The sequence below is a fragment of the Alligator mississippiensis genome, chromosome 13 (genome assembly GCF_030867095.1).
Source record: "Alligator mississippiensis isolate rAllMis1 chromosome 13, rAllMis1, whole genome shotgun sequence".
NCBI classification, from domain to species: Eukaryota; Metazoa; Chordata; order Crocodylia; family Alligatoridae; genus Alligator; species Alligator mississippiensis.
The window spans coordinates 9,657,428-9,671,041 of record NC_081836.1 but is presented as its reverse complement, the minus strand read 5'-3'; the positions used below and the strand labels follow the sequence as shown (position 1 = coordinate 9,671,041).

Genomic DNA, 13,614 nt, shown 5'->3' with positions numbered 1-13,614 from the left:
CCCCCCGTCTTCTTTTCTTCACGGGCAAGTCCAAAGAGCAGATTTTGAAAGGCCACCCATTGTGATGAGTGGCATTTTGGGAGGGCTGGCTGGGGTGTAAGGCGCTGTAAAAAGGCACGTGTTCACCAGCTGCAGCTGGTACATCAACCCTGCATCCACCGCAGGGCTCTGCGGGGGAGAGGACCAGTCTCCTGGATTAGAATATGAAGGCTTTGCCTCTTCTGTAGCAGCCAAGCATCTTGGTGGACTCAAATGGTAACCAAGGAAGGCACGTCCCTCCATCGGTGGGGTGGGCAGCATTACCCCATCCTACAGCTACAACAGTGAGGAAGAAAGACCACCTCGTTAGAAGTGGACTGCAACCGCATTTGGATCCCTGGTCTGCCCCAGACTTCATGTATTAGCTTGGGCAGGTCACTTGATCTCTCTGCCTCTGTTCCCTTCAGGGGTGAGGCCTTTTCCCCACTCTTTATCCTGTTTTGCCTGTAAGCTCTTGGTGACAGGGGCTGTCCTTCATAATGCAAGGGGGCTATGATGGCAGTGGAGGGCAATGGAGGAGCAGAGATAGGAAGTGACTTGCCTCGAATCCAGTGGTCTGCAGCAGAGCCAGGAGGCAGAAGGGTGGGGAGTCTGTGTACATCCAGGCCTGTGCTTTCACCACAACCCCCTGTTTGGTTCCCGGGTCTAATTCATTGCAATGAGGAACTGCTTGAAATTAAAAAGGAAGCGTACCACATGCAAAGCAGGTACGTCACCCAGCGGTGCAAGCTTAGCATAATGGAAAGCACTCCCACGCTGGAGGTGTAACGAGAATCTTGTCATCTCCCTCCCTCTCCTTCCCCGAGGTGTTTTTCCATCCTTTCACTTTTCAAATGGAAAATGGGGACTTGTCGACAAAAAGCTGTTGCTTGCGTCTCCCAGAGCCTCAGGACCGGATGCAAGGGTGAGATGCTAGCTCAGGGAATGCAGGTCTCCTGGGGGGGTGATACCCTAGCATGGTGTCTCTGGAGGGCTTGGCTCAAATCCTGATTGTTTCACAGGTGAAAATACGTGGTGGCATGACCCTAACCGTGAGCTGGCACACACAAGTATGTTCCAACGGCCACAACACTTGTGCACCCACGCTGAGGGGCCCATGTCGAGGAGAACAGGTGATGCCAGCCCGCATGGGTCGGGGCTGGGGCTGGGTCTTCAGCATGGTTGGTTTTTGCAGGGGGAGTCCAGCTGAGTCTTGGACTTTAAGGGCGCGCTGCACAGCAGAACAGCGGTGCGTTGGCAGAGCTGTGTGTGTGGACTACCCAGGGTAGAAAGGGCAGAAGGTTGTGACTGAGGTGCTTTGGCTGAGTTGCAAAGTCCTGGAATTGCCCTGCAGGCACTTACAGCTGTTGCCAGTAACCGCGACCTCAAAGCCTGTGTCACCAGTTCCTCAGGTGAATATTTTCTGCCTGAAATGCACGGGATTAGGCAGTGATGTGACCCACCCTTCCTGCCCAGGTTGGGCATAGCGAGCTGAGCAGTGGCATTGCGGCGTTCTGAAACCGCAAACCCCGGATCAGAGGAGGATGTATGATCTCAGCCCCACTCCCCAGGTTTGCAGTGCTAGGCTAGCCTCTCCAGGAAAACCAGCCTGGAAAGGAGGAGCTCCCAGGGGAAGGGCAGGCGACTTTAGCACAGGCTGGGGGGGCTGGCACTTTAGTGACTTCAGGTAGGACACCCAGTACTCCCGCCTTGATTTCTCCTTCTGTAAAGTTCAGATTACCCCCACCTTCCTCCCCAAGCCTGTCCGAATGTGAAATGCTTTGAGGATTTGACTCTGCCTCCAGCCTGGCCCGTCTATTTTTCAAATCATTCCCTTTTTTTTTCCTTTTGCATTCTGTTTGCTTTTCACTTGTGGGTGGCTGCAGACCTTTGCAGTCCTCTCCGAGGCCCAGCTGCGGTAACAGCCCAGGTGACGGGGTCATGGCGAGATAAGGTCATAGGCAGACCGTATGCTCTGAAACCTTGAAATGCCACTTACAACTTTGCAGTTCTAATATCACTTACTGGACAAAGGCATTTCCAATGCCTTTTTGGAAAGGGCATTGCCAGGTTCTGCCCTCCGTGTGTTAACTGTCTGTTCCCAGCTCGTTACCCTGGGTCTCTTGGTCAGCGCAGCGCCAGGTTAGTACGACTGAATTTAGCTAGCTGAACTCAAAGTAATACAGAGTGGCTGTTAGTGTTAAGGACAGTGGCTTGGTTCAAAGCATCACGTAGACCGGGAATCATTTGTTTGTTGGGATAAAACAGCATTGGTTTGAATTGTAACATTTCTTAACCATTGCAAACAAGATGCTGCTCATGCAGGTTGACTCGTAGGCAGGTGCAACATATACTCTCTCAAATATGGTACTTGTTTTCAAGGTTTTTTTTTTAAGATGCTGCATCTTTAACAAGCCCTTGATAGATGAGAATTTGATGTTTGCTGTGACAAACAGTCTCTTCCTTCCTGCCCATATGCAGCATCATGCTTTCAGTTTCCCCAGCATTATTATGGGAGGATATTGATTTTAAATCTGTTCAGGGGATGCTGTAATTGTATATTAGATATTTTGTGTTGGCTCGTAAGGCTGCACTAATGCAAAAGGCTTGAGCATTTCCGTACAATCTAGAGGAAGAAGATTGCTAAGGACCTTGAGGTTTTTAACAGGAGAGAGAGAGAGAGAGAGAAAGAGAGACAGACTGTGGTAGGAAGATTCAGAGTCGGGCGGGAGGGGGGGTGTTTTCTCCCCTCTTTTCTCCCCCCCAGTTGCTCTGCATCAGGGCATGAAAGGAGTGGAAACACAAGGGGGAGAAAAGGCAGCAGAACAAACGATGAAACTCAGTAAGGAAATAAACTAGATTCAGAATTTACAGCTTGAAATCATTGCATTGATCACTGTGTGAACAGTCATTACATCCCTTCGGACTGCATGACTAGAGAAGCAGATCTGGGCTCTCCAGATGAGGATTTTTCTTACTTTCTTTTTTTTTTTTCCCCCCTCTGTTTTTCCCACTCCTTCCCCCCCTTCCACCCGTAACCTGACTCGGGGGTGTGCGTATGTGTGTGTGTGCGTGTGTGTTTGTGTGGGAAGCAAAATGCAAAAGTCTTGCATTGATTGTGTGGAAGGGAACGAAGTGGAGCATTATCTAACACTCAGGCTTCTCATGTCTCTCTCTCTTCTAGATGAAATTTTAGGCAAGAGAAGAGTATGTTCTCCCAACAGCAGCAGTGAGTGTCCTTTAGAAAGCAAGAAAGCCCGAAGCGAGTCCCCGAAGGGTAAGTGCTGCTTTTCTTCCCCCTACACTTCCCTTTTTTTCCCCATTCTTAACAACGGAACTTAATTGAAATTAATGAGGGAGGCAAGATGCTGAGAGTGCGGGGCTGAGGCAGGGGACCAATGCTCTCTTTATCGCAGTGCACGGAAGGTCAGAGCATGTATGCGAGTGTGTGTGGGAGGGGGGGAATTACCTCCTTAATTAGAATAATTATTGCACAGTCTAAAAACCAAGCCGGCGGCTCTTGGGGCGGATTTTTGGGGAGTTTCCATTCCAGGCGGAGCGTCTTGGTTTGGGTATTTAAGACAAAACATGGACATGATTATTATGTTGGCATCTGCTCCTTTTTTTAATTAAAAAAATTGCCTAATAGTGAGAATAATAAGCCTTGTCTGGTGGTTCCTGCTGCATGTCTGAGGCTGTTCCTACAGAGAGGGGAATCTAAAGAAGGTTTCTCCTTTTTGGGGATTTTTTTTTTTTTTTTAATCCCTTGATTTGTTTTTATGTCTCGCTCCCATAAACGTAATTTTAAAACTTTCTTTACGGCCGGCGGAGTGGAGTGGGTAATGGAGCCTGCAGCTAATGAGTTCGTCTCGAGTTTGCTTAAATGAGGTTTTGCAGGCCGTTCAGTTAGAGGCTTTGTTGTTAAGTTCAAACTAATTAGCTGTCAGTAATGCCCACCTCGATCATTATTGCTTAACCTGCGCTCTTCTGGCTATTAAAAAAAAAAAAAAAAAGCAGGAGCAGACAGGCTGCCTGGGAGCCAGGTCTAGTTTCACAGTCTTTGGAGTCCAGCAGCTGAGATTCTTAAAGCGGTACGCTCCCACGACCAAAGCAGAGCGGCTCGATGGAGACTCCTGTACGCAGTAGTTTATCCTGGAACATTTGCCGTTTCCTATAAGAGTAGTTGGTGCAGTGCCTCACAGTGGTGCTTGCACTGCCCGCTGATTTGAAATCATATTATTTTTAGCTGCCCCCCTTCTTCCTGACTTCCAGCCCCAAAATGACAATCAGAAGAGCATTAGTATTCCAGAAGGATGTTGGATGCTAACAATATCTTGTATAATGGGTGCTAATGGTATCTGATAGCTGCTAACAGTACCTAGTAACGTACACTTGTTCTAAGTAATTTCCCTTTATGTGGCCCTTTCTTGCCTCTTATCTCTATATCCCAGCCTAGAAGCATATGAATATTCCAGCAGCAATTCCTGCTGGGTGCTATGGCTACCTGGCACCATACAGCTGCCCTGAACTGCTTTCTGTTGCTTATTCATGTGTCTGCTTCCTGTCGTCCTCCTAGTGTTATCATCAGATGTGCATCTGTAGGCCTGGTAGGAATACCTCTTTGGGTGCTGCAATAGATGTTGGGTTTCAGCATTCATCTGTGAAACGCCAGTCTGTAGTGGGCTCCCTTAGAGCAGTCAGTGCACACGCTACCCACCAGCCCCCTTCGCCAGGTCCGTCGCCTGGGCAGTCCTTAGCCATTGATTGCATGCTTTGAAAACGAATCAAGGTGTTAGCCGTCTGTGAGGTCTTGCTGAGAAGCAGCTAAACTAGTTGGCAATTGGAGGCCAGCCTGTTGCTTTCAGATCTCTGACTTCCACTCACCAGCCCAGTGAAGGGACTGGTTCTGCAGACTGGTGCGTTTGCCCTGAGTGGGGGGGATGCTCACGTCTCCAAGAGACGGGTGAGAACCGTCTTCCCCTCCTAACTTTGGTGAAATGAGACTCAGATCAGAAGCAACCCTGGGCTTTTGCAGCCCATTCCCACCCACTCACAAGGCTACCCCTGTCTAAATCCTGCTTCCTGAGCCTGACTCATTAGGTTGGGGTTTCTCCCTGAATCATTCAACCAGGGGTTCCCCAGAAACACTGAGCTCTGCCACACTTTCATTGTCTACCCCCACTCTTTCCTTTCTCAGAAAGCCTCCCTCGCAGACGTGCTCTCTCTCTTTCTGTTGTGTAATCTGTGAGGCCATTTATGGGTTCCTCTCCTCCCCATGTCACTATTTAAGGGCCTTCCCCTACTGGGGTCAGGATGGTGCTAATTGCAGCTGAGCAGCTTGGTTCCCTATAGGCAGAATCAGGGCTGAGCTGTGCATCATGTCTTTGGGGCACTTTCCCCCTCTGGCCTGGCAATCTGTGCTCTTAAACTGTACTAATGGGGGGCACACACAACATCCGAGTCATTGGAGTAGGTCAGATCAGGGCTCCATATACTCCTGTGTCTTTTCTTCGGTGATTACTAGTACCGGCTGCTTCCCAGAAGCCTTAAAAACCCAGTAATAGCCAGGCCTTACCCAGGGGACATTGATCCCCAACCTCTGCTTCACTGATGGGAGGTCTGTCTCCTCCTATAGCTTTTTATTCCCCCAATGCAATTCAAATGCGCTCATTGTCCACATAAATGCTTTGCTCTTTGGATCTTGCTGAGATCTGACCTCAGTGATGATGTTCTCATGCGCCATGGTAGCACAGAGAGCCCCGAGTCCCTGACCTTGGTCTCTACGTGCTAAGTGCTATACAAGCTGGCCAGAGAGATGATCCCGGCCCCAAAGTGCTTACAGTATTCTGTGGAGCTAAGTACCTAGGAGGAGCTAGTGCAGGGATCCTATAACTTTGTTGAAATAACCTAGGTCTCAGTGGGGAAAATTTCTTGTGGACCCTTTCTATCCCATGCGTGTTCCCTGGGGCTGTCAGGTCAGTTCCTGATGTGGAAAGGCAATATGAGGGGAGGGTTCAGTATATTTCCAGCTGTCTTTAATGTGATGGAGTAGCTGGGAATAAAAACCAAGATCAATACTACATGATCACTCATCAGTGAGTGTCTTGTGAGCCACTGAGGGTCACTGGGTCACCATTTGGGAGCCCCTGCTACTGCCCATGGTGTATAACCCTGTTGTCCGGTGGTGCTGTGCTAGAGCCCAGAACTCATTCAAAACACAGGGATAAGGAGTTAATAGTGGGCAGTGGTCTGGGGAAACTCCTTTTCCACACGCATAGAGGAAAGATGGGTGATGAAGCACTGGGTTGGCATTGTGGTCCAGACCAGGCCATCCTTTCCCCTGATGGCAGCAGCTCCTGCAACCCCTTTCCCCAGTGTCCCTGTCTAGCAGTGGGACCAAGGCGGGGGTCAGCTCTCCCTGCCCGGCAGTGCAGGAGCATGGAAAGCAGCCTGGCCAAAAGCAGCGGGACCCTGGAGGGAGGCAGAACTTGGCTTCGATTTTCCCTTCCCACCTCAGGTTGGTGCCTCATGGTGCCTGAGCCGAGCGGTGGTAGGAGCGGGGTGGGAACTGGGAACAGCGCTTTCCCGGGGTTCATTGTCAAGCCTGGAGGTCCCTGCTGTTCTCTCCGGCCTTTGCTTGCTGCTGCTTTGCCACGGCACTGTCTAAAACCCTTATCCCGTCATGTCACGCGCCAGTCCGGGACGCGGCTGTCAGTCCGGGCACGACAGCATTGTCTCTGAACCCAGCGCTTGAAGAGGAGAAATGACCCCGGGCCCGTGGCGTATCTGGAGCTGCGGCGGCTGCATCTGACAAGGCCAGGAGAACAGAGTAAATCACTCCCTCTCTCTGACTGAGTGAAAAAACACCTGTAGGGCTGGAAGCCCTTCCAGCAGCGACGCAGTAACCTTCCCTTCCCCCTCCCCGCCGCACACGGCGCGCACGCTAGAGATCAAAAGCAAGCCGTATCTGGGTGGAAGCCGGGCCGCGCCGGCGCTGCTGTCAAGCAGAGCAGAACGTTCTCGTGTCTCATATGGAAATGCAAGCGTATCAGAGGCTCGGAGTGAGGGCTGCGCTGGCAGGTCACGGAGGCAGCTTTCTCCCTAGGAGACAGTTCCCGGAGTACAACCCTCGCTCCCACGGCAGCAGATCTGCTTCTCTGATCCCTAGGGACAAGGCCCAGAACAGCATTAGTGCAGAGGGAGAGAGAGAATCGGTGAGATTTTATTTCCCCCGAATTTGAGCACTGACAAAAATAATTCTGGTAGGAGCCTAGCACGTCGGAAGACTTCAAACTAGGCTGGACTAAGTGCGCAGTAGGGAACAGCCGTGCCCTGGCCCCGGGGTGCCAGCTGCGGGGCCTCAGAGGCGACCGCATCTGCTCCTCTTCGTGACTCACTTCAAACAAAACCATACCACACCACTTTGCATCTTCGGCCTGGAGCAGAAGGCAGAGCCTTGCAGTCTGACAGGTTGTCCCAGCGGGCGATTAGAGGAGCTGGGTGAACAGGCTGTGTCTTTGCCAGGAGCTGGTAGCTCGTACAAAGCATCTCTCCGGCTGCAAGAGGGGAGGGAATAGGCTGGCTGGGGTCCTGCCAGCCCTGCTGGAGATGGCTCAGTGTCCGGGCAAGCTTTGCGGGGGGCTGAGCCTCCAGGAAAAGCCTTTTCTTTTCCATCCTTGAGTCGGGAAGCTGGAATGTGTGTCTGCTCCTGGGAAAGCGCCAGCCATAGCGTGATGTTGGGTCAGAGCTGTGCCTCGAGCAGCGTGCCTCGCAGCCCCCTTGACTCCCTTGTAGCTGCCATTCAGGAAGGCAGCAAAGGTTACAAAGCTATCGCTGTGAGCAAGAGGGACAGACTAAGCATGAGCGCGTGTGTGCATCATGCGTGTGCTTGCATACACACCTACACATGCGCACACCCACACACCAGGAGCTCTTGTCCGGGGTGGAGCCGAGGACTTGTGCAGGAGAGCAGCAGAGAAGGCTGTGCCTTCCTTCGCAGCTCCCCATCCCCACCTTGGCCTGGAGATCTGCTCTGAGGCTGATCAGAGAGCGTTTATGGTAATTACATGGCATTATCCTCCCCCTGCAATGACACCACCTCATTTCCTAATGACAAGGCTGTGACAAAACCCTAAAGATTTTCCTAACTCAGGACCTGTCGCTTTGCTCCTGGGAACGTCGGAGGGGAGAGGAGACAGCTGGCGCGTGGCTGAGTGGTCGGGAGGGGAGGTGGGGAGGGCGCCGTGGGTGTGGGCGAGGTGGGAGGTGTGATTCAGAGGGGAATTTCCAAATCCTTCCTCTCCTTCCTGCAAGCGCAGGCCACCTGCAGCGCGACACAGTCCTGCCTCGTGGGGTTGCCTCTTAATTATCCTTCCCCCCCCGCTTTTCGAGTCAGGGTTTGAAGCCGGTGCCCTCGGTTGGAGATGAGAGGCGGGGTCCAGCAGTTGATGCGGTGTAGCTAGGCTTGCACCGTGATCCTGTGAATCTCACAGGAAGTCCACCGGCCTCGAGATACAGAAACGCGTCACTGGGGTGGAGTTAAGCAGCTGCTGCTGAGGCTGCAAACTGCAGAGTGCTGGGACAGGTGAGCAACTCAGCTGAACGCAGGCTGACCGGGCCCAGTTTGCCCGCCCTCTGGGCCTTACAGGGGCCTTGGGGAGCAGAGTGGGGCTTGCAAGTCCAGGATGCAACAGGTCTCTCGGCTTTGTTCTCTTGGTGGAGTTTTACGCAGCTCCAACTCGTGTGAATCCCCTCTCGATTTTGCAGGAGGTGGAAGGATTTGCAGCGTTATTGATATGACAGGAGGAGCTTTCACCGAGGTTAGGGCCTGGCTCTGGAAGGTGCTGTACCAACTCAGCGACTGGTCCCTTATACAGCTCCTACTCTGAATAGTCAGGATAGACCGAGGACTGGCAGGGGAGCAATTCCCAAGTGCACACAGCAAGGCCGCGGGCAAAGCTGCACTTGGAAACTAGCTCTGCCCCATTCCCCTGAAGATAACCCAGCAGGGTCTTCTGTTACCTGAGTGGTATAAACGCAGCGCTTGCTCTTTGAGTGTCACCTGCCTATACGTTTGTAATGGAGCTGCAATTCTGAGTCCTGCCATTCCCGGCTGGTACTAGTATAAAACAAGCGGTGTATACCTCGCTCTTGTGCCTTGGCCTTTCCAGAACTGCCCTCTTGCATCTGGGAAGGTGCCCAGAGCGAGGCCTCGCTGCCTGGAGGCCTGAAGGGCTCAGACGATGGAGACAGGCTAACAGCTGAAGGAGAGAGAATTCAGGACGTGCACGAAAGGCTTCCATTAATAGTTTGCTCTGTAATTTGGTTAACGCGCTGGCATTCGAGCAAAGCCAGGGCATGGCAGGAGGCCTCCCTTCCCTCTGCCCATTAAAACTGTTATTGGGAGTTCCTCTGTGAGGAATGAAAAGGTTTCGCCTGCGGGGATGATCCAAGATAAAATAGTGTTCGAGCAACCACTGCCAAGGCAAGAGAGTGGTAATTACTCTGAGGTCTGCTTACAGTAAACAGCAAGCTGCTGTGGTCGTATCTCTCTGGTTGCTCCACTGGGGTCCCCGTCACCTGGGGAGCAGGCAGGGCTGTATTTCAAGGGTCCCAGCCCTGCACGACTTGGTGAGCAGAGAGACAAGGATATTAGCAGCACATCTGTTAGAGTCATTGAGCCTAACCTTGCCTTTGACATCCGTGCACCCACTGCAGATTCAATGGGAAAAGCAGAGCTATCCCGCGTGTTCGCTCACCTCACTTGACCATTGGGACAGCCGGATAGTTTGTAGGGTTTTCTCTTCTGCCTGTGCTGAAGGAGACGCAGAAACTGAAAGGGATTTCGGCGTGCGAGAATGATCCGCTGGTTACCCAGCTGTCACCTGACTCAGGTTTTGGTTTGCGAGATACCTGTTCGCTAGGTTTCGTCTGTCCTGTGCCAACGCCGGTCCTCCTGGGGCTTGGGGTCGGGGTTTCAGTGGCCAGAATATGTGATAAAAGCTGCTGTCTCTTGCAAATATCCCAAGCAGCGAGGGTCTGGGAGGTGCATCTCTCTTCAAATTTTTGTTACATCCATGCTGCAGCCTCCCACCGCCCAGCCATTAAAGAGCTTACCTTCACAACACCCCTGAGAATCTGGCAAGAATCATTTGTGTTTTATGAATGAGGAAACTGAGAGGCCGACAGATTAAGTGACTAGGCCGAAATTATATAGTACGGTGTCAAAGTTGGGAATAGAATCCAGATCTCCCAGGGCCGTGCCTTAGCCACAAAGTCATTGATCTTCTTTCAAGGCTAGGATTGTGGGGAGGAAGGAAGAGGTAGGGGCTGGGGGTCTAGACGCAGACCCAGGACGCCAGGGGTCTTTGCCCTGCTCCCGCAAAGCTCTTGCGGTTGAGCATTGGCAAATTACTTCATGTGCTCTGCGCCCCTCTTCCCCTTCCTTCCTTCAAAGTAGCATTGCAAAGATAAAAGGTATTGACAGCGGTGGGGTGCTTAACTGTAGAAGTGCCTGCATACACATTGCCGCCGTGTCTAACCCAGCCGGCGTCTCTCAGTTCTCAGCCTCACCTAAAGGAGGCACTTGTTCATGTTCATCTCTGTCCTGACAGATGGCATCGCCCTTGCGCCCTCCGTGCCTTCTCTCAGTGGGTTCTGCATAGCAGGGCTGAAAAAAGAGAGGTGTGTGTCTGTTGAGTCTTTAACTGGAAGGAGAACTAGCATCCCCCAAGGGGGAGCAGAGGAGAATTCAATGAGTCTTTCATCCTGCATTTGTAACAGCAACTGTCCTCCTTAGGTCAGCTGCAATTGCCTGCAATTTTGTGCGATTATAATGAAACCCTCTTGGCTTCCATAAAGCAGGAGGTGCCTCTGGGCGTGTGTATGGAGGGGACAGATGAGATGATTTTGGCTGCCGGGAGCGTGTGTGGTTGGCATGGAAGTGTTTTGTGTTATGGGAGCTTGCACACCCTGGGCGAGTGTTTTGGGCCTATATGTAAATGTCCGGGCTGGTGGGCACTTGGATTTTGTGTGTTTGAGGGTGTATGCATGTGTCTGTGCGTGTGTTGGTGCCTATACAAGTTGAGTCTGGCAGTTGCGTCTCATCTTTGTACACGTGGGGTATGGAGAGGAGCCTCCTTTGAGACCCTTCCTTCCCTTTCTGGTTCTTTTGTCTCATCCCTGCCCTGATGTGGTTCCCCGCCCCAGATCTGTCTCTCACTCAAAAAAACCATCTTTCTGTTCTTCAGAAAACTCCCACACGCCTCTGCTTGAGGACTCAGTGACTCAGATGACCCCAGAAGAGCACTACAGACGGATGATGTCAGCTCTGAATGAACACGGCACGTTTGAAGAGCAGCAGCAGCAGCGTCTCTACCAGCTGGCCAACAGCATGGCAGTTCCCAGCCATGGAGGTACCAACCTGTGTGGGGGGAAGAAGGGGCTGCATTCACAATTTATTTAATTTGAGCCTCTCATTTAATCATTTCCTCACTTTCCTGTGATCTTTGAGCCCTTCCCTGGCAACTGAGGTGAACTGTAGCAACACACAGTGGAATGGATCAGCCCTGGTTTTGCTGTTGTTGAAAAGCTGGGGCAGTTAGCTTGGGATTGCAATAGATCTATGTGCGGGGGGGTTACGTTGACCCCAGGGTTCAGAGTCCTGGGTGCAAGCCTGGTTTGGTCACACGTGGAGCGAGCTGAGTGGACTCAGCTTGATCCCTTCCCTTTGTGTCATAAAACCACTGCACAGTTTGACATCTTCCAGCCTGCATGGCAGGTCTGGCTAAACAGAGGCACTAGGGCTGGGACAAAGGTGGGGCTCCATGGTGCATGGGCAGCTTGGTGAGCAGAGCCTGGATCTGGAGTGGCGTGCTGTATTGCAGGGTATAGTTGAAGCACGTTGCTATTGCCATGTATGGGAAGTTGGGACGGCATCTGCCCTTGTTGCGCCTGGCTGTAGCTGGTGTTAATGACAGTTCACCTTCATGGGGATTAAATGCACCGTGCTTTTAGGAACAATAAAATTACCATGCAGAAGAGAGCGTGGGGCAATGGAGACTGCTGAGCCAGGGAAGACAGCACTGGCAGAGTGCTTTCTTAGCATAATTGGACAGGTCCATGCTTGGAGTAAGTCTGAAGGCAACTGGGTTTACTTCAGGGAGTAATGTAAAGTACAACTGGGTCTGCAGCAGAAAGGTAAGGGTTGGTGTATCTGGGAGCTGGAGGGAAGGAAACTTCTCTTGTGTCCAGCATGCTCGTGCTGAGGGAGCTCCATCAGAGCACTGCCATGGGCAGCTTCCAGGCATTGCTTTCCCTGCCTTTAGCAATCACTCAGGCACTCTGGCTCTCTGCTGCCATGTTGGTATTATGGGGCACCCAGCAGCCCTCTGCCCACCCTTCTTTCACTGGGGCCTATGAACACGTGCTGCGCATGCGTTGTGCTCGTGCATATTGTTCCTCTTTGCAGGTACTGTTGCACGGCTGTACTTAAAGTCCCGGCCTTGGCAACGTTGGGCTGCATTTGCACTGTCTCTGCACTGAGGCAGCCCCCAATGAAGACAGTGCTGTGTCTGCTGAAGGGAGTGGTGCATGCTGGTGTGGCTTAAACTGGGTTGTCTGCAAGGGTGCCAGGCACTGCCAAGGCCAGCACAGGCTGTCTACACTAGGGCTCTGCACTAGTGTTACTGCATATATGAAAACTAAACGCCAATCTGGCCTTTACAAGCAGTCCCAAATCCCAAACAGCCTTTTGCTTTCCTGCTTCTGCTCTACATCTTTGGTGCAGTGTGCTTTCTACTCCCCTGGCTATAACGATGTTGATGATAATGTTATATTATTGTTAACAATAATTATTGGTGGTGGTAGTTATTGACCACAAGAGTGACCTACCTAGAGCCAGATGTAGTCTCCAAGTGGAGCCATTAGCAACCTCTGTAGGGGATGCTAATTTGCCAAGCAGCTGGTGGGAACTGGGGATGGTCCATCCAGCTGCACATGCTGTACAGCTCCTACTTCGTTTGCACGCCACCTCTTTCCTCCTCTGTATGAAACATGCTGGCATAGGATTGGCTGCCGCCAAGATGGCACCATTAATTGTGCATGTGCCTTTGTGGGACAGGGATGGGGTTGCAGAGCAGATTGCCAGGGGAGGTTAGCAAGCTGCTCGAGACGCAGGGATGGTCAAGGAAAGAGGTTTGACACCTGCCCAAACTCAGCAGCAGAGGGTGGTGGTTTCATTGGAAGGTAGAGGTCACACAGCACAGGAGTCCTTGCTCCATGTGCTTCCTCTGGACCTCTTTGCCTAAGGCCTTGGACTGCTAGCCTGTGTTATACGTGGGTGAGCCAGAGAGGTAGAGAGAGCGAGAGCGAGAGCACACAGTATCAGCAAAGCATTCGAGGCAGACCTGCAGGAGAATCTCCAGCCTGGAGTAAATCCCCAGGGTTCCTTGTTAGGTTAATAAAGAGCCTGCCTTTCCTTCCCACTCTCCATTTGATTTGATTTGCTTCTCTGAGTAGCAGGAAGGTGATTCTGTTGGCTGTAGGTTAGGATGTCACAGGCAAAACCTGCACCTGCGCAGACGTGTGTGGCGTGCG

At 51.9% G+C, this 13,614-nt stretch overlaps 1 protein-coding gene across 8 annotated transcripts in view; it reads left to right on the top strand.

Annotated features, from left to right (window-relative positions):
- Positions 1-13,614, top strand: part of SAMD11 (sterile alpha motif domain containing 11) — a 155,754-nt gene that overhangs the window by 107,499 nt on the left and 34,641 nt on the right. For 7 of the 8 annotated variants that reach the window (XM_019493848.2, XM_019493849.2, XM_014610393.3 and 4 more), the window contains 3 exons: positions 1,041-1,151; positions 3,203-3,295; positions 11,268-11,432. In XM_019493848.2, coding sequence (XP_019349393.1) covers positions 1,041-1,151; positions 3,203-3,295; positions 11,268-11,432 — 369 coding nt within the window. The remainder of the gene's footprint in view (positions 1-1,040; positions 1,152-3,202; positions 3,296-11,267; positions 11,433-13,614) is intronic. The other variant, XM_014610394.3, reaches the window with a different exon arrangement.